The sequence below is a fragment of the Lactuca serriola genome, chromosome 4, assembly GCF_051521515.1.
Source record: "Lactuca serriola cultivar US96UC23 chromosome 4, Lser_US96UC23_V15, whole genome shotgun sequence".
Taxonomy (NCBI): domain Eukaryota; kingdom Viridiplantae; phylum Streptophyta; class Magnoliopsida; order Asterales; family Asteraceae; genus Lactuca; species Lactuca serriola.
This window is the reverse complement of record NC_136411.1, coordinates 62,513,144-62,536,010: the sequence shown is the minus strand read 5'-3', so window position 1 is coordinate 62,536,010 and position 22,867 is coordinate 62,513,144. Positions and strand designations below refer to the sequence as shown.

Sequence of the window (22,867 nt, the reverse complement as noted above, 5' to 3'; positions counted from 1 at the left end):
CCGAGAGTCCGATTCAAACACAAAGCTTCCTTCGTAAGATAATTGCTGCTGTTGCTAGTCATATGATTGATTCAGGAAGTAAACAACCCATTACAGACATTAATCATCAACAGCGACCCAAGAAAACCCAGTAACGCTCTCATTTTTCTTCTCAGTTCTTCTAATTTGTAGTTCAAACCTGGTTTTTCGAGCAGCCCTTACTGCCCTCGCTTCATCCTCCAAACACCGAGAGGCAGCAATAATTAAATGTCTAGTCAAGGGTTTGCTCGGCCACTGGACCATTGATCGACCTTGCGTATGATATGAGAAGCTAGGGTTAAATGGTTAGTCAAACAGATTTTAATGGTAATTTCCATGAATTACAGGATTTTATTTTAATTATCATGCTAAAGTTACATAATTACCCTTATTACAATTTTTAATTATTTAATTATTCCTAAATTCCTATTGGTGCATTCATGCACACAATAATTGCTAGAAACATTTGAATCTCTCTCTCTCTCTCTCTCTCTCTTTATATATATATATATATATATATATATATATATATATATATATATATATATATATATATATATATATATATATATATGGAACAAGTGAATATACATTACAGCCCCACCTAAGGTACTAAACCTGATGAAAATACGTCGTTTTACTATATAAAGATTGCGGTTAAAGATTCACAATTAACACTTGAAGATGTAGATTCAAGATCGGCGCAATAGTTTTGATAAGAAAGCAAGAATATTGATTATATTCGACCTTCGAGACAATGTAAAAAAAAAAAAAACTAATGTTCACTAGAGTAAAGTAATAAACGATAATGGATGAAAGAAAACATGGATGGTAAAACGATAATGAAGGAAAAAAATGTTATCGAGGATGGTATATTTACCAAGTGAAAATCAATCCGAATATATTACTAAGTTAAAACGACATATTTTAGAGTTTTAGTACCTAAGCTTAGGTGGGGCTGTAATTCTCTCTCTCTCTCTCTCTCTCTCTCTCTCTCTCTCTCTCTCTCTCTCTCTCTCTCTATATATATATATATATATATATATATATATATATATATAATTGAATTTGAAATCAAAATATAAGGATATATAAAAGATTTCCAAATATTTAATCTAATTTATCTATCTTTTAATATGTGTATACTTGTTGGCTAGGCATGTTTGTACGAATAATAGCAAAATCATTTTTAGACTATATTTTTTATTAAAAAATAAAGATATCAAATTTTATATTTTTTCATTTATAAATTGACATTTATATTGATATTTAAAGTAATAAAAAAAATAATTAAAATAATTAAAAAAAAAAAAAAAAAAAAAAAAAAAAAAAAAAAAAACAATTCGTTGACATTCAAATGTGGTTGACACTGCTTTTTTAGAGAAAAAAAAAAATTCAATATCTTCAAGTTACTAACAAACCCAAAAAAATATTATAAACATATAATGAACTCTGATTTTTTTTTTATTTCCGCTTGCTATACTATGACAGGCCATTTTAGTTTTACATATTTTCAATGGCAATCCAAAAGTGTTTTCTTCCTATTTCGTTGTTAAGAGCATGTGTTATGTGCCAAACGAGGAGTAACTGGGCTGACGTGGCACGTCTTAACGGCGTCGTGACGGGGAACCCCACCCCCCCCCCCCCTATTCGTTTTTGCTCGTCGAGGGTGAATCTCGTGGCCGTCGCGACTGGATGTAACGAGTGAAATTTAAACGTTTAACAACGTTTAAATGGCAACGGTTTTAAAAAAAAAAATTAGCTATTATAAAAAAAAACCATTTACCCTATAAATACCTATCATTTTATAAAAAATTTCACACACTTTCTCTTCTCCTCTCTACATACTTTCAATTATCTTAAAAAAAAATATGGATCCTTTCGACTCGTCCGATGATTCAAATGACGATATTTTTTTTAGGATGATGTATCATTATTACACTACTGACCTGCTACAATCAGACCCAGCCCTGCTACGAACAAGACCTGGGATGTTAAACATAAATCGCGAGGAAGGACACGAACATCTATATCGTGATTACTTTGCGGATAATTGTGTATACGGGACGAAGGACTTCAAAAGAAGATTTTGTTTGAGTAGGGATATGTTCTTACGAATCGTCAACGCCTTGGAAAGTCGGTATTGCTTCTTTACTATACTTTTATACAAAATAAATAAAAATGTACTACATGTTTCTTTAATTTTACAACATATGCAATATATTTTTAAACTGTAATTAATTTATGTTTAGGTACGAATTTTTTCAATTAAGATATGATGTTAGAGGTAGACGAGGGTTTACAACGTTGCAGAAATGTGTTGTGGCCATTCGTTTGATGGCTATGGGGGAGTCACCCGACACCATGGACGACTATATGAGAATGTCCGAATGAACCGCAAGAGAGAGTTTGTATACATTGTCAAGGGGTGTTGTTGAAACTTTTGGAGACGTGTATTTGCGGAAACCTTCGTTGCATGATTTGTAAGAATTGTATGCGGCGCATGAAGAACGTCATGGGTTTCCTGGATTGATCGGAAGCATTGATTGCACACGCTGAAAATGGAAAAATTGCCCGGTAGCATGGAAAGGGTAATACGCAAGTGGTCATCACAGATCATCTTCGTTGGTTTTAGAGGTTGTTGCTTCTAAAGATTTATGGATTTGGCATGCATTTTTTTGGGGTTACGGGTTCCAACAACGACGTCAACGTTCTTGATCAGTCGCCAATATTCGACGATCTTTTGAATGGAAAAGCCCCGGATGCTCCTTTCACGGTGAATAGAAACGAATACAAATATGGGTATTACCTTACAGATGGAATATATCCTCAGTATTCCACATTCGTGAAGGCATTCCGCCACCCGGTTGAAGAACGAGACAAATTTTTTAAAAGAAGACAAGAAGGAGCACGTAAGGATGTGGAACGTGTTTTTGGAGTGCTGAAGGCGAAGTAGCATATAGTCGAACATGCAACACGACCATTGGATTTAGAAACTCTACGATATATCATGTATGCCTGTATCATAATGCATAACATGGTAGTAGAAGATAAAGGGCGAAATATTGCACACTATATCCCAACGGAACCCAGACACGTTCAGTTTCAACCAGGAACAACAGATTATTTGCATCGCGTTGATGATATTCAGGACGCAAATAAACACAGACAACTTCGAGAGGACTTGGCGGATTATATCTTCTATGGTAACAATAACGATAACGAATAGCGTTGTATTTTTTTTTTTTTGAATTTGGATGTTATTTCTTTTTTTTTGTTTTTGGATATTATGTGTAATTTAGTCTCTATGTTAATTTTAATCTTTAAAAATTTTTATATGTTATTTATAGTTTTTAAACATTATGTTTTATTTATTATGTTATATTTAAAAAATATTTGTCTATATTTTTAAAAAATCGAAAAAAAATAAATAAATTATAAAATGGAAAAAAAAAAAAAGTTGGTGTCATAACAAGATACAACATTGTGACCATTTTCCCACTTGGTGTTATAACACCATTGATGATGTGGCACCAAAATGGTGTTACATCTAATTGCTCACACCTAATGGTCTAAGGGGCATATACATGTCATAAAAATATATAAAAATAGTTCTAAAAAATAATTGTAGCAAAAGTTGTAAAATTTTTATTAAAGTTCATAAAAAGTCTTCTTTAATTATTTTAAGAAAGTTTGTAAATAAAGTAAATTTGCAATAAATAAATAACTAGTTTTGTGACGAATTTGTTAAAAAAAAAAAAGTTTAAACCATGTTTGTAACAACTTTAAAGTTTTAATAAAAATTAAAACATAGAATAAAAATGTAAAATTGACATTGGCATGCCTATTCCTGGTATATCACGTAGAAAAAAAAAAGTCCCTTCCTTTTTTATACTCCCTCCGTTTCAAAATTATTGTCCATAGACAAAAAAAACACATATATTAAGAAAAGCAATCATTAGTTTTGTCTTTTTGAGTAAAATGACCCTTTTGCCCTTTTCTAAAGCCAATGGGAAATGTGCATTTGTAATTATTCAAATTTACTTTATTAAATGTTATGGGTAATATGATAAAAATATATATCTACTTTTGGTAGTGGACAATAATTTTGGGACAAACTAAAATAGTAAGGTGGACAATAATTTTGGGACGGAAAGAGTAACATTTTTTTAGGTTGTTGGTCACTTGAAACACTAAAATAGTTTGTTTCACAAAACAGTATTAACCTTTTATATGTGAATTTGAACCGCTAAGTTTTAGCTCTTTGACATCACATGTAATAAACATGAACTTATCTAATTTTATGTTGGTGATTTTAGTGTCATCATGTCATTTTAAGTAACTGGAACTAACATTTGAGCTAAAAGGTTTCATAATTTGTATTCTAATATATGTACGGGGTTGTGCGGAGTGCACGCATGTATAAGATCGAATTAGAAGGTGGTTCGACGACTAGTCGGGGGTCCGGCGGCAACGCCCTTGGGTCCGAGGTTTCCAAAGGGGCAGCGCCCCTTTGGTGAGGTCTAGGGGCAACGAATTGGCTTACGAATAAAACCCTAATAAAAGTCTAATCTCGTTTAATATATAAACGGTTCTTCCTTCTAAAAAGAGGGTTACGAATTTTAGCTCTCGTTTTCATCAAGTTCTCACATAATTTCTCTAGCAAATTGGCTTACGATTTCTGTGTCTAGAATCGTAAGTGTCCACTTGGATTATCCTATGCTGAAGTTCTTGTAACCCAGACATATAGTAAAAATATCAGTTCGGAAAATGTTTTTACGATCCAAGTTGGTATCCAGATCTCCACCATAAACCCTATAATTTCCTACATTTTACACATATTAATTCACATTTAAATGACCATCACATCCGATTTTTGTAACAACTCCCGAGCATTTACATGTGAATTTAAATGAATTCACTTTTATTAATCGTAGTAAATTTATTTGTAAATGAATTCACTTGTATTAGTCGTAGTAAATTTATACTCAACTGTAAATGTACTTCGATTCCTATGTGAATTAGCTTCCATAAGAATTATATACAATAGATTCATATGTGGATTTGAACCAAATTTTCGAAGAAACAAAACAATTTTTATATATAGACAATGATGTCTAAAGAAAAAAATATATATTTAATTGGTTAATGGTCCGATGTCGCGAAATTAGAGAAATCTCCATTCGTTTCATAAAATTATAAGGACCATTTTCTCAATTTACTTTTATTATTTTAAGTGAAGTGATTCTACCATCACAAGCATCCAAAAAGGAGGGAGTAAAGAATAGGTGAACGCTACAAAAATCTTTCTTGGAGATAAAGAAAAATATTTTATATATACGTTGAAATCTTGGATTTGGTTGGACATTTATTACATATTCAAGTTGTTGAACCAACCACCAAAGCAAAGTGAAGCTCTGAAAACATATTCAATAGGATACTCTCGTTGATTCAATCTTTATCTATTTCGTTCCAATTCCATTCAAGGTACTCTCTCTCTCTCTCTCATCTCTCTCTCTCTCTCTCCATTGGGGGTTCTTGTTTCTTGTCGTTACTACTTGGGTCATTTTCTGTAGTTATTTTTGTATTCTTGTCTCAAAATCTCTCTTCATCGCTTCAAAATTATACGTTTCTTGTGTATATCCAACCTTATATTTCGATTTTGTAAATAAAATCTGTCACCTTTCATTGAAGTATGCATCTATGTATCTCGTGACTTTTTGATCAAAGATAACGTCTCTCTATGGGTTTTCTTGTTCTTCTCAAATCTTGTGTGAATTTGGAAATTGCTAATTAAAACTTGTCAACTTTGATTGAAACCTCTTGTGGGTTTTGCTTGGTTTTCTTTGTTTTTTCCTGATCTTGAATCTTTATGAAAAACCATTAGAGAAAGCTGTCGACTTTTCTCGGAAACCTGCCATTTTAACCATTTCCCCATCTTAAATTTGCAGATTTGTTATCCATAGCCATTCGTTAGCTATATTTAAACCAAAAGAACAACAATTCGAACTTAGTTTTCAAAACATTTTTGGTGTAGTGTATGTACAAAAAGCTTTCAAGAACAAGATGAAATGTTTCCACTATTTCAAAGATAAAACCAGAAGCAGAAGTCAAAGATCAGCACCTATACTAAAAGCGGAAACCAATTTAAGCCTATCAGAGGACGTGTCATCATGTAAGGATCGAGTCACAAAATCCTCAGGATCCACAAATTCGCCACGTGGCATCATTGAATTATACGAGGAAAAAGCTGAGAAGTTGAGGGTTTTTACATATCCGGAACTTAGACATGCGACTAACGACTTCACGAGATTAAGAAAGATTGGGGAAGGTGGATTTGGATGTGTTTATAAAGGAACAATCAAGCCTATTGATGCCAAAGGTGATCCCATTGTGGTTGCTATTAAAAAACTCAACCAAGATGGTTTTCAGGTATACTTTAATTTATTATCCTTCCACAAAGAAATCCCTGATTTAGGGTTAGGGATTTCATAATCATGTGTATTTTTATTTGGTTTATAATTTCCTTCTATTATATATTTATTTATATTTTCTAATTTTTATACTATTTATGTTTCATTAAACTTTGAAATTTTACTTAAATCTAAAATAAATCAAACTTCAAACCTACCATATAATAAAAAGTAAAATTATTAACATATGTTTCTGAAACATAATCAGATTACTTATTTTATTTTCATTGTTGATAGACAATACCATACCAATGGTATGTTTAGCATGCCTCGACTATCTTGTTGTGCGAGTTTTATCGAGTTTTTTTTTTTAAAAGACAGTTGTCTCCAATATATTTATTAATTTTTATAAAATAAATATTAAAAAAACCTGTATCTTCTATATGCTCTTTTATATATTTGAGTTAGCTAATCATCTAGTTTTACATAACGTTATATTTATATTTTCAGGTAATCCGCAGTGCTTTTTCTAAAATTTTAGTTTTAACTTGATTTTGAGAAGCTCTCTATTTTTATTGTGGGAAAGTGAGAAAACTGTTAATTTTATAAGCTCTCGTACATAGTTTTTTTTATATTTAGCCCAATTTGATGGGTCACATAAATATAAATAAGTTAATGAAAAGCTCCTTTTTTGTATGTATAGCATCAAAAAGTTTTGTGAAAAAAGTGATTGCTCTTTATATAGAAGTAGCAATTTTACCCGTTTCGTCTTATTGTACCAATTTGATTTGTCATTGATATTGACATTTCACTATAGTTGGAAGCCATATAAACTTGAAATAGTAATCGATCTGATTGATGATTGTGATTTGTTCATTGATCCAACCCATATGTATCATGTATCATGATTACATGCAATCATTGTGATTTGTGCATTGATCCAACCCACATGTCTCATGATTCATGCATGTACTGTGCATTGATAATTGTACTGCGTAACATGTGGTCGAATTATGTACAAAAGGGTATTGAAGCAATAATCACTATTTTTTTCCTTTTCACACACTGTGCATTACAAGATGTACATTACGAATGATTGAAAGTACATTCTTTCTTTATCTGGGATGCAGGGTCACAAACAATGGGTAGCTGAAGTACAATTTCTTGGTGTAGTTGACCACCCGAATTTGGTCAAACTAATTGGATACTGCGCCATGGATGGTGAACGAGGGATCCAACGCCTGTTGGTTTATGAGTTCATGCCGAATAAAAGCTTAGAAGATCATCTCTTCAGAAAATCTCACGATCCTCTTCCATGGCAAAGAAGATTACAAATTATGCTTGGAGCAGCGCAAGGACTTGCTTATCTGCATGAAGAATTAGAAGCTCAGGTATTTTGATTTTATTTTCTTTTCTTTCTCCAAATAAAAAGATAATCATAAATACACATATTTTATTTTACTTTGTAAATGGTTCGCAGGTGATATTTCGTGATTTTAAGACGTCCAATATTTTATTAGATGAAGATTTCAACCCGAAGCTCTCAGATTTCGGGCTTGCTAGAGAAGGCCCAACTGAGGGTAACACACATGTCTCAACCGCTGTGAGTACACTCACAAGTCACATCTTCTTTCTGGTTTTGTTTATTATGTGAATAGGACAAAAATTGGGCCTTATTTTAAACCATAAATAACTCAAGCCGAGCGTGATGATTTTTTAGGTTATGGGTACACATGGTTATGCAGCTCCGGACTACATCGAAACGGGTCATCTAACAGCAAAAAGCGATGTGTGGAGCTTTGGGATTGTTCTATACGAGATCCTAACAGGAAGGCGTTCATTAGAAAGAAGCCGACCAAAAGAAGACCAGAAACTGATAGATTTTGTAAGACGATATCCAATCGACAGTAAAAAGTTTGGGATAATCATAGACCCACGCCTTGAAGCTCGATACTCCCTCACAGACGCTAGAAAAATTGCAAAGCTAGCAGATAGTTGTTTGCTAAAGAGTGCAAAAGATCGACCTAAAATGAGTCAAGTGGTGGAGTCTTTGAAGCAGATTTTGGATGTTTCAACTGAAGGAAGCCCATCAAATAAAAGTTATGAGGTTGGTGATGATGAACCAGGGGAGTTGACTGAAAAGTCAAAGATGGGGGAAGTCTCGGATTCATCCAAGAGGAGATTGGCTCAGTTGGCTAAGCTGAGTGAACATGTTGGGGGAGTTAGTAAGAAAGGGTTTATGATAATGCATAGAGCTAAAGTGTCTTAAAACACATATCATGGTTACTTTCTTGCATAATATATAATAATGTTTAGAGATTTTTTTTTTTTTTTTCATTTTGGGCATCAGTGGGAAGAGTAGTAATCAAACCTTTATGAAATTTGTTAAATGACTTCAATTTTGATCTGTATGTCTGACTCATCTCCTCAATCACCCCTGCAAATTTTAGGTCAAAATCACATAATAAGAAAAGCAGATTCTATAATAAATATAATAACAAAGCGTCTGATTTTTTCTAAATATGTTTGTTTCGAGATACCTGATATCAAGATCTCTCTGAAGCTGAGCAGATCATCAAACTCGAATTTTGATGAACAATTTCATCGCTTGTTTATAAATATAATCTTTCTCTTCGATTCCCATTCACTTGTTAACTTCCAACATTGGTTGTTCAATATTACAAGACCTACCAGATCCACTTTTGATCATTCTTCTAGAACTATAAAACTTATTTCTACACAAATAGTCATAAGTAAGGTGCATACAAAAATCAATAAAAAACCCTTCTTCAGATATATAAACAGCATCTTCTTCTACACCATGATCACCTCTTTCTTTAACATCACAATCAGCTCTTTCCAAAATCTTATAAGTCACTTCATCAAATTCAAGACACAATTCCTTCAAATCCTCCCCCCACTTCAAAGCCATTTGTGGCAACCTTTGCTTACGCAAATGTGACAACAACAAATTTGTTGTCACAATATTTGGAACAAAAGCCATTTTCAGCAGTTTTGCAGTCAAGATCATAGCATCATTATGTATATCACTGCAAACAGCATTCAGCATTGTGTTATAAGTGATTGTATTTGGAACAATTCCAGATGAAAGAAGTTGATTGAGCACCAATACAGCTTTTTTCATTTTTCGAGTAACAAAAAACCCGTGGATCCGAATGTTGTAAGTGGTTATATCCGGGTCCCACCCACTGGTGTACATTTTGTATACAAGATTATCTGCAGTATCCATGTCAAACGCCTTGCAGTATCCACTTAACAAAGTGTTGTAAGTAACAATATCGGGTACTAAATTAAACCGATGCATGTCTGTATAAGTGTCAAGAGCATACTTCATTCTACCCTGTTTACAATACCCGTTGATAAGAATATTGATAGTGAAAAGATCAGGAATAAGATCCATTTGTATCATCTCTTTTTCCAACTTTAACGCCTCGTTTAATCTCCCAACATTACAAAATCCAGCAATTAAAGAATTGTAAGTGAAATTATTTGGGAAAACCCCTTTGTTTTTCATTTGTAAGAACACATTATACGCCTCTTCAACAAGACCAGATTTAGATAATCCATCAATGTAAGCAGAAAATGCAACAGTATCTGGGGATATACTTTTACTTTTCATAAATGCCCATAATCTTTGAGCACCCATCACATCCCCAATCTTGAAGTACCCATCTATAATTACAGTGAATGCCACTTTATTGACTGGAAACTGATTCTGTATCATATAATGCATAAGCTCCTCGGCTTCTAGAAGTTTTCCATTTCTTGATAAACACATGAGCAAGGAATTACATGTGGAAGATGAGGGGGTTAAACCATATTTCATCATCATATGGTATGCATCGAATGCCTTTGTTTCTAATCCTTTTTTGCTATAAGCACAGATAATAGAATTGAAAGCAATTACAGAAAGGGGTAAACCCTCTTTGAGCATGTCTTCTAGATGTTTAGTGGCTTCATCTGTTCTTCCTTCTGAACACAATATTGCTACTGTTACATCTGGCCATGAGTAATCTGAAAGTGGGCCACACATGGATCGATTTAGATAACTTAATGAGTTATCTAAATTTTCGACTCTTTCATATTTATGGTATCCTGAAACCAATATGTTATATGTCACACCATCTGCTTTGATATGATTGTTCTTCATATCCTCAAAAAGATCAGTTGCCTTATCAATTTCTTTAGCTTTCACAAAACCATCCATTAATGCATTGTAAACAATAGTATTTGGAGACACACCGTTTTCTTGCATTTCATCAAATATGTCTCTTGCTTCCTTAATTTTTCCCTCTTTGCTCAAGGCATTGATGATTGTACTGAAAGTGGCAGTGTTTGGAGTACAACCCCTTTTGACCATTAAGTCAACCCAACTCCAAACATCTGATGTTCTTCCATGGATGCAGTATGCGTTGATCAAAATGTTATATGTATAAACATCTGGTTCACATTGAAACTTACTCATTAAGTGTAACAAGCTCTCTCCAGTTTGAACTTGACCTTTCCTACAGAACCCATGGATCATTACATTGAATGCGATGTTTGAAGGAAAAGGCCCTTTTCTGATCATATCTCTGAATAACTTCCAAACACTTCCGTAATCACCTATTCTAAGTAACAATTTAAAGAGAATTGAAAGTGCTGACAAACATGGTTGCATTCCTAATCCTCTCATTATTCTTGAAATCTGTAATGCATGTGAGTCCATTTCAGCATTTGTGAAAGCACGCATAAGTGAATCCAGAACTGAAAAATCTGACTCATAACCAAAATGTCCTCTCCACATAAATTCCATCAAATCTTGACCTCTAGAGACTCCAATTCTTCTTATCATCCATGATAACACATCCTGTGCTCTAATCCTGAAACCATGCATAGCCAACACATGGCATGCAACGCAACACGACTTGACTATTCTATCCGACTCCTCCCTGAACACGAATTTGAAAAATGCAAACGCGCCATGTCTGTTTTCAAACTGTGTCATGATCTTTACTAACAAAAACGGGCGAAAATCACGAGAAAATTTCTTCAAGACAAAACCTTGCTTCTTTTTTATCAGTTTCCCCAACCCTAATATGATTCTACGCCTCTCATTCGGACTTATAACAGCGTCTTCACTATTTAAATTCTTTAAAGGTGAGAAATCCTCAAGATAATCACATTTACGATTGGAAGATGATGAAGTATTGAAGCAATGTGAGCATTGAAAAATTGGGGGTTTTGGGAGTAGAGCGAAGGCAGTATTAGATAATAGAGAGTTACACACCTTAATGAGAATGCTTCGAGATCGACCGCTCACAGTAGCAGACATCCGGCGATCTGCCGGAAGGCTATTTTTTTAATGAGCTGCGCCGTCACCGGAGGACCAAGTCTTGCACGAGAGAGAAGCAGAGCTACTGCGCCCTTGTAGCAGAGTGGCGGAATGATAGAGAAGAACTAAATTTTCAAACATACCTCTACACTTAGAGATTTAACCAATTTGAACCTCGTACGTTACGAGTTTGACAATTAAGGATAGATTACAATTTCAACGTATCCTAGAAAGATAGATATAGATTGCAATTTACCCCTCGTTTTATTTTATTATTATCAATGAGTATTTATACTTTCAAGTATTTGCTAGACAATAACATAAAAATAATCAATACAAAAACTAAAAACACATGTCTAACAAAGTAAAACAAATTGGAAAATACTAGTCATCATCATTGTTATCGACAATCAAACTTTGTATAAATTATATAATCGACAAAATACCAAAACAATCATTTGCAATCGTACTCCTCTCTAACAAAATCTCTTCAAAAAAAAACATGAAATCCTCCATTCATTTACATGATTACAGCGAATGCTTTACATATCTTTTATAACAACATACAAAAATTGGGCTCTTACATCAGTGTAAAACTAAATAACATCATCCATTTTGTATGGATTTGAACTCTTTGTCATGTATCTAATAATTAATCATCAATCAGTAACAAGCCACCCGGGTTTAAACACCGGATCATTCGTAAAATCCCGACCTGTTACAGATGTCGACTCACCCTGCCGTCTGAAGCACTACAGACAATAAAAGTAAAAACATTAAGTTGGGGTCAACAATGTGGTCAAACTTTTTGAGTTTATGAGAAGAAAGAATACACACCTTGTAGCAAACAATGGTGTCATCTGGATACATTGCAAATAACTTTGTTCCAAGTCTTGCGTGACAAGAATCACATAAACTTTCATCATTAATTTGTACGTGTCGTGATCTTTCCTCCAATCTTGCTAAATTTGCATCAAGCCCAACAGCCCGTGACATATTATGAAGAATCTAACAAGTTAAAAACTTTGCACAAGTTATAAATATATATATTTTCCAATTTGAAAAGCAGTTATCTTTTTCAAGAAAGATGGGTAATTTGCAAAGAACCTACTTGTCCTTGATAATGATGATGAAGACGAGCTCTTAGCATTCTTAATATTGTATCGGAAGCAAGCTGTAAGGGCATATTTGGGGATAATCTCTGCAAATTAAAACCTACAACTTTTGAGACCTTTTGGTAAGATTTATAGTTAACTTTTTTACTTTTTACTTTCGTTTTAATACCTCAAGAACTTGCAGAGGATCAAGAGATTCTCCATGATTATGGAGAAGCCTAACAGCAGCTTTGAACATGGGTTTCTTCCCATCTGTTGGGTTTAGATAAATATCAAGCAACCTGAAATCATAAATCCAGAAAAAAAATATATATAAATGAACGTTTTCCAACATCTCTGTGTGTGTGTGTGTGTGAGAGAGAGAGAGAGAGAGAGAGAGAGAGGGGACCAACTGCATATAAGCATCTGGTCTTCCAATTTCAGCACAATAGTGTTCAGCAGCATCATTGTCCTCCAATTTTCTGAACATTTTTTAATATAGAAATTGTGAGCTTAAGAAATTGTGAAAAAAGTTTTTAAAGTTAGTGAAAAAACTTACACAGCTAGGATCTGGAGCACCAATGTTTCTTGCCCTAGTTTTCGATAAAGAATAGCCTGCAAAAAAAAGAACAAGAAAACATATTTTTAAAACCATGTCCATGTCCATGATACAAAGTTTCTACCACATAAACTGAAACAATTCCTTTTTGATCTTAGTATTATACACAGTTATAACAGACCTTTTCCAACCATAATTCTGATTCTTGTATCAAATCAAGAACTTCTTCAGGGTCATACAGATCTGAAGACTGTAAGAAGAATTGCAGTCTCTCTCTCACAGGATTTTGGAATATGGATTGCTTTTCAGGCTCCAAACCATTAATCTGCTTTGAGGTTCCAGCTTCAGATGAAATTTCTGTTTCATAACTTTCAAGTGCTGATTTGGTGAGTAAAAGAGCATATGATGTATGAAACTGAGGATCATCAGAGTCTTGTTCTTCAATCAACCATTGCAGATATCTGCAACATCAAAAAAGATCAGAACCAACAATATTTTACACATTCAAAAGCAGAAAATCTCATTACCTTTGAAGAATTTCAGTTTTTTTCATGTCAATTGCAGCAATTACATCACTTGGTGGAAGCTGATGACTCCTTTTTTCAGATGTCAATACTCGAACAGCAAGCACCTGGTTAATATCTGCAATCTAATTTATAAAAAAAAAAAATAAAATAAAATAAAAAGTTTCCATGAGCAAGAAAAATGTAAACTTTAATTCAAAAAGAAAAGAGAGATTGATTGTTTAAAAGCATACCCATCCAAGATGTTGCAGAATGAGATCTTTATCAGATAATTCTTCAAGAATCCTTGAAGCTTCAGTTGCTGCAGTCTCTTTACCAGATATAATGTTTACACCTTCCCCACTTGTTTCATTTATCCGTGTTTGGTCCTTCCAAAATCCGGATGAATAGTTTCTTGCCAATATTCTCCAAATGGCAAGAGCCTTAGAACTCATCCCTTTGCTTTCACAAAGAAAAGCAAGTGTCCTTAAATGCCCTGACTCATTCAGTAAAGTTTCCAACTCTTCCTGCATTGCCCATTAAAACTACTTAGTTTAATTACATTTTTATTAATTATCTTTTCTCAATTGTGAATAAATTAATTAAACCCATACCACTATGCACCAGTTTTCAGAAGAAGCAAGACTTTCCATTTCATCAACTAAATTCAGAGCTCTATAAAGATACATTAATAACGTGTCAACTCCCTCCTTCACAGATGATGTCAGCTCTTTCTCACGTGAAGCCTTTAAGTACCTATAAAGTTAAAGAAAAGGGTAAAATAAGAACAGTTGAAATTGTTGGTCTGAATTTGTTGTGATAAAATTGAAGAAATAAATTTCTTGAAACAAATAAGTTAATAAGAGTCAAGAGTATATAAACCTGATTAAGTTTTTTATAGCAGAGTCCATTAAATCGTCTCTATTTGGAGGATTCAAAAGGAAATCATCATCTACAGCTGTCTCCAAACCTGCTTTTTTAAGAAAAATAGCTCTTTGAATAGCTATCAATCCATTGTCAATAACAGTTTCCAAAGGGGCAGGTGGAGGGTGTAAACCCCAATAACGATTCCTAGGTACCTGAAAAACAACTTTAATTTCAGTAATATTATTTTTTATCAATGAAAATATATCAATTATTAATTAAATATATGTAAGCATACCAGCAATGACCAACGATTTGGATCTGGCATGATGAATGGAAAAATCTCAGAAGGCTGCATGGTTTCTGATAATAGAAAATGGTCAACTGCTTCTTCAAAATGCAAGTCAAACATTAACAAGAATCCCACTTGAGCATGAACAAATGACATTGCTTCCTTTGTTATTTCACCATCATCATGAAGCTCCTCAACCAAAGAAATAGCCTCCTTGAAATCCTTCTTTCTCAAAAAAACCTTAATTTGTTCTTCAGAGGGTACTTTCAAGTAGCAAATTACCTTGGATGATGTTGCTACAACCACCACCTTGCCAGTTTCATCTTCATCATCTGCTATGACACGTTGACCAGTTCCTTCTACTGAAAACACAATCTTCTGAACACATTTCCCTGTTTTTTTAAGATACAGCTCCATTTTTCCATTGTGAAGAGAAATGACACTTGTGCCCATCTCCCCTATACCATCTGGAGATCCATGAAAGACCAAACTTCCACCCACTGGTTGCCCTTGAGAGTCAATAATAATCCCAACATTGTCAACAAGCATAAGAACTTTATACTCTTTTTTTAAAACCTTAAGACATGGTGTACTCATGTCTGGCAATGAAAAGATCAAACCACATTGACCTGTAACACATGAACACAAATAATAACCACTTGAACTACCCACAACAATGGAATCATCAATCCAGACCATCTCTTTAACTAAATCAACACATTGAATCTCTTTCATGGTCACAAGAGTACCTGCAACACTATCATAACTCTCATTACTCCTACCAACAAGCCCCACTAAAATCAGTTTCTTCCCAACAGCAGCAGCAAAAACACAGTTATCATCAATAGGTAAATCATTCACAACACCACCATTTAACCTACCACCACCACCACCACCTAATCTCTGCAAGAAACTCGAGCCACCACTTGCATCTGCTCCACCTCCCACGGTTAACTTTGTGAAACCCTCATTTCCTTTACTCCTCAACCTCCTAGCAACAAAACTAACATCTTTCAGAGCACCGATCTTTTTCACAGGTTTAACTAATTCTAAATCAACAAAATGTATAAACCCGTCGGAAACAACTAAAATCTTCTCAATTTCACCAAATACATGTATTGATTCTACTGCACAGTCGCTTATCGACATATGCCGAACAAATTTAATTTGATCATCGTTATCTCTGTTCTCATTGTTACTACTACTCTCTTGGTTATGACTATTACTAGAATTGGAACTGGGATGATGAAGAGAGAGTAGGAGGAGTTTACCGGAGACAGTGCCGACGTATATTAGGGTTTCGGAAGGAGATGTGGAAAAAAGAGCTAGAGATCGAATTGATGATGACGATGCGTCGAATTGTGCAAAAGGTTCGAGGATCGTGCGAGATTTCAACAGGGGTTTAGCCATGGGAGATGAGGTTTTGGGTTTAAAGCTTCGAAATTTCCGCCATAATATAATGTAGAGCAAGATGAAGAAGACGATGGACTGACGATGAGTTGTAGCGATGCGATTCAGTTTAACGACTACTACTCTACGGGTGTAGAAAATCGATCATTGACTCCAAAATTCCCGATTTACTTTTAAAGTACTACAAATCTACAATCAATCATATCTAATAATGAAATAAAAATTCCTTATTTATCCCAAAAAAACAAATTGTTTTCTTATAACACTAATCTTTTATCCTAATTTTTTATTTTCTACCCTTTTGACAATCAATAACGGCTCCGTTTTATTTAGAGAAAATTACAAATTTAGTCAAAAATACTAGTTATTTTATAAATTTAGCCAAAAAAAATCGAAGTTGCAAAAATAGCCACTGAAATCGCAGATGGAAATGGTCCATCTGTAATTTTGTCATTCCATCTGTGAAGATACAAGCATCTAAAGCACAGTTGTGCTTTAGGTACTTGTAACTTCGCAGATGGCTAGTCCATCTGTGATTTCCTTTTTTTTAGTATATAAACGTTTTTTTCCCTTCATTTTTCACTTTTCATTTTAGAGAAACTCTCTCTCTAGGCCATTCCCTTGCGATTTCCCTTCATTTTTCACTATTCATTTTTCAATAAGGTTATTTCATAGTCAAACCCATTGATTTCGTAGTCAAACCTATTTTTCATAGTTAAAATTAAAAAATTAAAAAAATAATAAAAATTTAAAAAAAAACATAAAATCGCAGATCAAAGGGAGAGGAAATCGCAGATGGACATTATCCATCTGCGATTTTAGTATGATTCTTCCTTATATATACACGGAAAAAAAAATACCATCTGCGAATGTACAAGTGGCTAAAGCACTTCTGTGCTTTAGCCACTTGTACATTCACAGATGGGATAGGCAAATCGCAGATGGGCCATTTCCATCCGCAATTTCGGTGGCTAAATTTGCAAAATCAATTCTTTTTGGCTATTTTCTACAAAGTAATTAGCTAATTTGGTTATTTTTGTAATTTTCTCTTTTATTTATGTCATAGTAGATCACATGAAGTAGCGTGACACCCATTTCATAAACGGCCAGGAGTGGGCAACGAGTTCTCCCGTTATTATGATGTGGCGTCAAGAAAACGTCTGTATAACGGTGCAAACACTATCCCCTCATCCGTTATATTGCTTAGTGGTGATAATGTGTACAAACGGGTTAATTTCGATCGAAAACAATTTCGACGTTCATATTTTGAACCGTTTAACAACAGTCAAAAACGTAAAAAAATAATAATAATAATAATAATAATAATAATAATAATTTTTTCAATCTTTTACCTCTGTTATATATATATATATATATATATATATATATATATATATATATATATATATATATATATATATATATATATATAACTTATTTTTTATCTAAAATCTCATATCAAATCATTTAATTTCAAACTTCAAAAAAAATCTCTTTTTATTACTATGGATCGAAACTCCAACACTTTTCATCCAAACACAAATACACATCCACCTTTCAGTTTTACACAATACGAATTGTACGCAAACATCCTCAACACTCAAGGCAACTTTTTCAATCTCGCCTTATCCCACCACAATTCCCTACAACCATTCCACAAAACATTTTCAACCAATTCGCTACAATGTAACAAAATACCACACAACCACCACCCACCCAAAAAACGGTACCCGAGACGCAAGCGGGGGAGGTGAAAAAAACGGCCCAGAAAGAGAGAGCACGAAGGAAATGGAAAGTTATTGCGGTGGTGCAATCGGAAGACGAACCTCCAACATGGTGGACTGTAGAGGAGAAATACGCGTTGGCAGCGGCTTGGTGCGGGACATCAAAAAATCCAACAAAAGAAAACGATATGAGAAAAGTTGCTTTTGGGAAGCCATGATCTGGAAATTTCGTACCATTTTGAAGAAGGATGATAAGTATCGCAATCACGACATGTTGAGTAGCAAATGGACTCAAATAAGCAAGAACTGCACCAAGTTCAATTTCGTCTACAACAAACTTTTATCGCACAAGCAAAGTGGTGTGATCGATTTTGACGTTTATAGAGCGACGAGGGACCAATATCATGCCGAGACCGGTCACGTTTTTTAGCACGAAAAGGTTTGGGAGATTGTCAAGGAAGACCCAAAGTGGAATAAAACAGACACATTTACAGAACAACAATCGAAGACGTCTCACGGTTCGAGTTTGATCGATGTTTCGGACGCACGCACGAACATCGACCTCAATGCGGACACGGATGAGATACCGGACGACTTGAACGACCTTGAATAGATCTACCCACCTCGACGACTGATAGGCCGCGACAAAGCGAGGCGTGTTCAACGACACGCAGAAGAAGGCTAAAGTAAACGTCGGGAGCAAGCCGAAATGAAACAAAAATTTGACGATCACAACGAATCGCGCGTAAAAGATATGAGTAGCAACGGGGGCATTTAGAGTTCTTCGTCGTGAAGCCGAGGAAGATCGCATTGCGAAGGATTTGACAATTCTCCAAACTAACGAGGAGAATATGCCACCGAGAAATGGGCTTATTTTTGGATAAAATAAGCTCATAAACTTAAGCTAATAAGCTAACTCAAACATTAATTTTTCATAAACCCAAAATAAACTAAAAATCTTAAAAACCTGGAAAAATAAGCTAAAACAAACACCCTCGAAATTGCTCATTTGTTATGTAATCCACTTCCTAAAGTAATCATTATAACATTTGTCAAAATAATAAAAACATTATCATCCTAACAACAAATCAATAATATTAATGTGTAGTTTGTGATATGAAATATAGAAAAAATGGACTCCTCAGTATCCTTAAATATAAAGCCATAAAGTATACTTAAATTTAGTTACCTAATATTAAATAAAATCTATAATCGTTTCTTAATAAACATTATACAACCAATTAATTGATTGAGATTATAATCAATTTTTTTTTCGAAAAAAAAATTAAAACTTGATCAACATGTCCTATACAAGCTTCATATTAAGCAAATGACATTAATTGAAAGTATTCCATCGCTACAATGCTACATTACAACTTCTATTGAGTTTTATTAACATCAATACACATCAAAAAGGTAGTGAAATAATCTATAGATTTACCTAAGTGTACATGCACAATAAATCTAGGTTTTACTAGTTATAATGTGTTTTATAAAACTACAAGAAAGAACATACTAACATCTTGGCTTTTTGCTTTAGATCTTGTGATTGTCAGTTGTTGCAGTGGATGAAGAATCAAAACTATAACCCCTCTAATGAAGTCAGACCCACAACTCCAAAAACAAAAAGGAAGAACCCCGGAATAGGGTTTAGTCAAAATTCTCTAACCTTTGGATAGAGGTTAGAAATTTTATATACATGAGAGTGGTGGTTGTCGAGGCCAACAAAATAAATATCCTAAATATTACACACTAAAATAGTGTATAGTGGTAAAGGGATTGTATCCACGGAGATTTGTTCAATTTTATAACTCTATGATAATCTTGTTGTACAACACTTGTAAAACTAAAATAAAATAAAATTGGGGATTTTGATATTTTGAGATGTTTAAAAGAAAACTAGAATTGCACTAAGATTTAAAAACACAATTCAACAAAAGAAAATTTTGATGTAAAATCAATAAGAGAAAGATGCTTGACTTTGGACTTTCATTACTTGAACATTTGGTTAAATAATCATGAGAATACCAAGGTGCAATACTTGTGTTTATAATCTAACTTGGCTATAGCAATTTATAAGCATAACTTGCCTCAACTCTTCTTTTGTATTAAAATGACTAGAGAAGCTTATAACACATTTCCTAAATCAAAGTCACAAAGCTAATGAAACTTGTAATTTTGTGAAAATCAATTAGCATTAGATTTTGAGAGTTACAAAATCCAAAGAGTAATCTATTGCTTTCATTACCACTATGGAGAAATATTTTCTTAGTCTAAATGAAATGAAAACAAACATTTAAACTGATTGTTGCTTGTTAAATTGAAGACCCGTTACTTAGCCAAGAATTTAACCAACAAAAATAACATTCACATATCAATATTCATGACTAGAGATATCTAAACATGGAGGAAGTTTTCATAGAAAATATAATCATAAATATTCAACACAAGTTCATGGAGTTCTTCAAAATAACCAAATCATTCAAGAAATTACATCCAAGTCAACCAAAAGAAGTTTAGCCTAGCATGGCTAAACTCAAGAAACTAAAATAAAAATAGATAGTACCAAACATGTAGCAAGATTTAAGAGTGAAAAGATGATGTTCTTCACAATATTCTTGGTGTTCTTCCAGCTCCAAACTCCAGAGAAAAGTCAAAAAATCGGATCTAAAGTTATCCCAAAAGTGAACCACCAACCATCCCAAAATAGAGGCAAAAGCACAAAACTCGGTTTCTTCACTGCATGTTGCACGCGGACGGCAGGTGAGTACACGCGGACCATTTGTATGACACGCAGACAAGTTCTGGAGCACACGCATACCACGTGAATTTTGCTAAGTGGGCTATTTGGCCCATTTGATTGGCCTTCTAGTTTGTTCCTTTATTTCTTGGTCCAGCCTATATGCAAAGATTCTTGATAGCCCAATTGTACCTTCCAAAGCCTTCAAAGATGCTCCAATGCTCCTTTAATCTTCCATAGCTCAAGTCCTCGTCGCCTCATTATCATTCTTGCCCAAAATTAAGTCCAACTCGATTTCTTGTTTATGTTGACACCAAGCTCAATTGCACCACTTCAAATCCACAAGAAAACCGCAAGCCTCCAAAAGTCCCGCACTCCTTCCATATATCCAATGACAAATAGTCTTCGGTAAATCCTGCAATTAAGCTCAAAAGACTGGAAAGCACTCGATAAAGGAGAAAAATAACAAAAGAAGAAAATATAAATGAAGATTAACTAAAATGAGATGGTTTTAACTAAAAATAAACTATGAAAAGAAGTAATAAAATGAAGCTATCAGAGAGAGAGAGTGAGAGGGAGAAAGAGAGATAAAGAGAGAGGGGGGGAGAGAGATAGAGAGAGAGAAAAAAAAAAAGAGAAAGAAAGAAAGAAAGACAAAGTGGACGATTTCTAGAGTGAATAACAGCTCCAGCATTTGACCCATAACAATCTATTTATAGCTAGATGATGAAATCCTAAAGGATACAAACTCTTTAAGGTTTATCCTTATCTTATCATAAAGTTGCTTTATCCATCTCATGGATGCACATGCAGTCAATAATGGGTTTTATAGGTTATAAATATATGCATGAGGCGGAAAAAATACTTAACTTTTAATTTCACATGCAACCTATTTAGATCTATGTTTTCTCTTTTGATAACAATAAACTATGAACATCAAGAACCTTATCAAACCCTATGTAACTTAGAAAATAAAAGAGAGTTAGGGTTTACATACCTTTTGATTATTATAGCAAATAACAAATTCAAATCCTTCTTCAAAAGCCTTGAAAAGCAAACACCAGAAATATAATGTCTCTAATGGTTTATACCCAAGCCATGGTAACAAAAATACTTTACAAAAGAGGAAAGGATAAGGAAATTTCGTTCTTCAACCTTCTAGTCGGTGAGGAGCACGAAAATAATGAGACAGTGGGTCATTTTTATAGCTAGGGAATGACAAGGATAAACTCTAATTCGAATTTTAAAATAATTATATTTTAATCTATTCAAATCCTTATCCTTATCAGTAATTAGGAATATTTAAGAAACCCTAAAAGGTTCCAAGAAATTGTCCAACCATAGAAACAATCTAGAATTGTCTCTATTGCTCAACTATTAAACAATTATAATCCAACCATTACACTTTTAATTAATTTCAATTTGTCTCAAAATTAATTCCAATTAATTTCTGATTAATTATTAATTAAACAATACTATTTCTAATTAATATATTAATCTCTTAATATATTAACAAACCTTTTATTGATATTTTAAAATCATATAATAAATCAATAAATCATCATCTCTCTCTAAAATTCATTCTACACCATTATTAGTTCTGAGGGCAACCCAAAAATGATTTTGCTTCAATTTGCAGTTTTATACAAATTTAGTTACAATCTTAGACACCTTAATCCAACAGTCAAGACCATCCATATAAATGCTCTAGGCGATTTTGGAATATTCAAATTAATCTTTTGGATTAATTAAAATTCAAACACTTTAATTAATTAAAACAATTTACTCAATTATCAAAATAATTTCTAATTAATTTATTAATTTCTTAATAAATTAACAACTTATTCTTTCAACTTCTTAATGCTAATTGGGTCATGAAGTCAATCCAAAAGGATATTGTTATTATTAGAAACTG

General features: G+C 33.6%; 4 protein-coding genes across 9 annotated transcripts; 2 read left to right on the top strand and 2 right to left on the bottom strand.

The window, feature by feature from the left end:
• Window positions 1–2,579: 2,579 nt before the first annotated feature.
• LOC145098435 (uncharacterized) lies at window positions 2,580–2,974 on the top strand. Its single transcript, XM_079036073.1, has 2 exons — window positions 2,580–2,609; window positions 2,654–2,974. Exons 1-2 carry the CDS (start codon window positions 2,580–2,582, stop codon window positions 2,972–2,974), a joined length of 351 nt encoding a protein of 116 aa, XP_078892199.1.
• A 2,403-nt stretch (window positions 2,975–5,377) lies between these two features.
• On the top strand, window positions 5,378–8,750 carry LOC145101711 (putative serine/threonine-protein kinase PBL19). 3 transcript variants are annotated; one of them, XM_079038986.1, is made up of 5 exons: window positions 5,378–5,505; window positions 5,970–6,450; window positions 7,562–7,822; window positions 7,912–8,034; window positions 8,152–8,750. In XM_079038986.1, exons 2-5 carry the CDS (start codon window positions 6,085–6,087, stop codon window positions 8,698–8,700), a joined length of 1,299 nt encoding a protein of 432 aa, XP_078895112.1. In that variant the 5' UTR covers window positions 5,378–5,505; window positions 5,970–6,084; the 3' UTR covers window positions 8,701–8,750. The 3 variants fall into 3 exon arrangements, with proteins under 3 accessions (XP_078895112.1, XP_078895113.1, XP_078895111.1); XM_079038987.1 differs by having other exon boundaries at window positions 5,383–5,505; window positions 6,056–6,450; XM_079038985.1 differs by lacking the exon at window positions 5,378–5,505 and having other exon boundaries at window positions 5,543–6,450.
• On the bottom strand, window positions 7,384–11,880 carry LOC145101710 (uncharacterized). Its single transcript, XM_079038984.1, has 3 exons — window positions 8,972–11,880; window positions 8,803–8,868; window positions 7,384–7,798 (listed from the first exon to the last, which is right to left on the bottom strand). The coding sequence occupies exon 1, from the start codon at window positions 11,764–11,766 to the stop codon at window positions 9,076–9,078; it is 2,691 nt and encodes an 896-aa protein (XP_078895110.1). The 5' UTR covers window positions 11,767–11,880; the 3' UTR covers window positions 7,384–7,798; window positions 8,803–8,868; window positions 8,972–9,075.
• Window positions 11,881–12,255: 375 nt separating this feature from the next.
• On the bottom strand, window positions 12,256–16,657 carry LOC145101709 (Vacuolar sorting protein 39). 4 transcript variants are annotated; one of them, XM_079038983.1, is made up of 13 exons: window positions 16,350–16,487; window positions 15,085–16,069; window positions 14,805–15,001; window positions 14,537–14,678; window positions 14,177–14,449; window positions 13,947–14,068; window positions 13,601–13,880; window positions 13,420–13,475; window positions 13,274–13,342; window positions 13,051–13,162; window positions 12,878–12,967; window positions 12,604–12,774; window positions 12,256–12,518 (listed from the first exon to the last, which is right to left on the bottom strand). In XM_079038983.1, the coding sequence occupies exons 2-13, from the start codon at window positions 15,811–15,813 to the stop codon at window positions 12,426–12,428; spliced, it is 2,334 nt and encodes a 777-aa protein (XP_078895109.1). In that variant the 5' UTR covers window positions 15,814–16,069; window positions 16,350–16,487; the 3' UTR covers window positions 12,256–12,425. The 4 variants fall into 4 exon arrangements, with proteins under 4 accessions (XP_078895109.1, XP_078895105.1, XP_078895106.1 ...); XM_079038979.1 differs by having other exon boundaries at window positions 15,085–16,653; XM_079038980.1 differs by lacking the exon at window positions 12,256–12,518 and having other exon boundaries at window positions 12,653–12,789; window positions 15,085–16,656.
• Window positions 16,658–22,867: the final 6,210 nt, after the last annotated feature.

Bases quoted from the DNA above. Each gene is read 5' to 3' on its own strand.
- LOC145098435 (XM_079036073.1), top strand. From the start codon at position 2,580: ATGGAAAAATTGCCCGGTAGCATGGAAAGG. The intron at 2,610-2,653 runs GTAATACGCAAG...CGTTGGTTTTAG, and splicing joins TGCCCGGTAGCATGGAAAGG to AGGTTGTTGCTTCTAAAGAT.
- LOC145101709 (XM_079038979.1), bottom strand. From the start codon at position 16,488: ATGGCTAAACCCCTGTTGAAATCTCGCACGATCCTCGAACCTTTTGCA. The intron at 15,002-15,084 runs GTATGCTTACAT...GTTGTTTTTCAG, and splicing joins CAAATCGTTGGTCATTGCTG to GTACCTAGGAATCGTTATTG. The intron at 13,163-13,273 runs GTTGGTCCCCTC...TTATGATTTCAG, and splicing joins AGACCAGATGCTTATATGCA to GTTGCTTGATATTTATCTAA.
- LOC145101711 (XM_079038986.1), top strand. From the start codon at position 6,085: ATGAAATGTTTCCACTATTTCAAAGATAAAACCAGAAGCAGAAGTCAA. The intron at 6,451-7,561 runs GTATACTTTAAT...TCTGGGATGCAG, and splicing joins TCAACCAAGATGGTTTTCAG to GGTCACAAACAATGGGTAGC. The intron at 7,823-7,911 runs GTATTTTGATTT...AATGGTTCGCAG, and splicing joins ATGAAGAATTAGAAGCTCAG to GTGATATTTCGTGATTTTAA.
- LOC145101710 (XM_079038984.1), bottom strand. From the start codon at position 11,766: ATGTCTGCTACTGTGAGCGGTCGATCTCGAAGCATTCTCATTAAGGTG.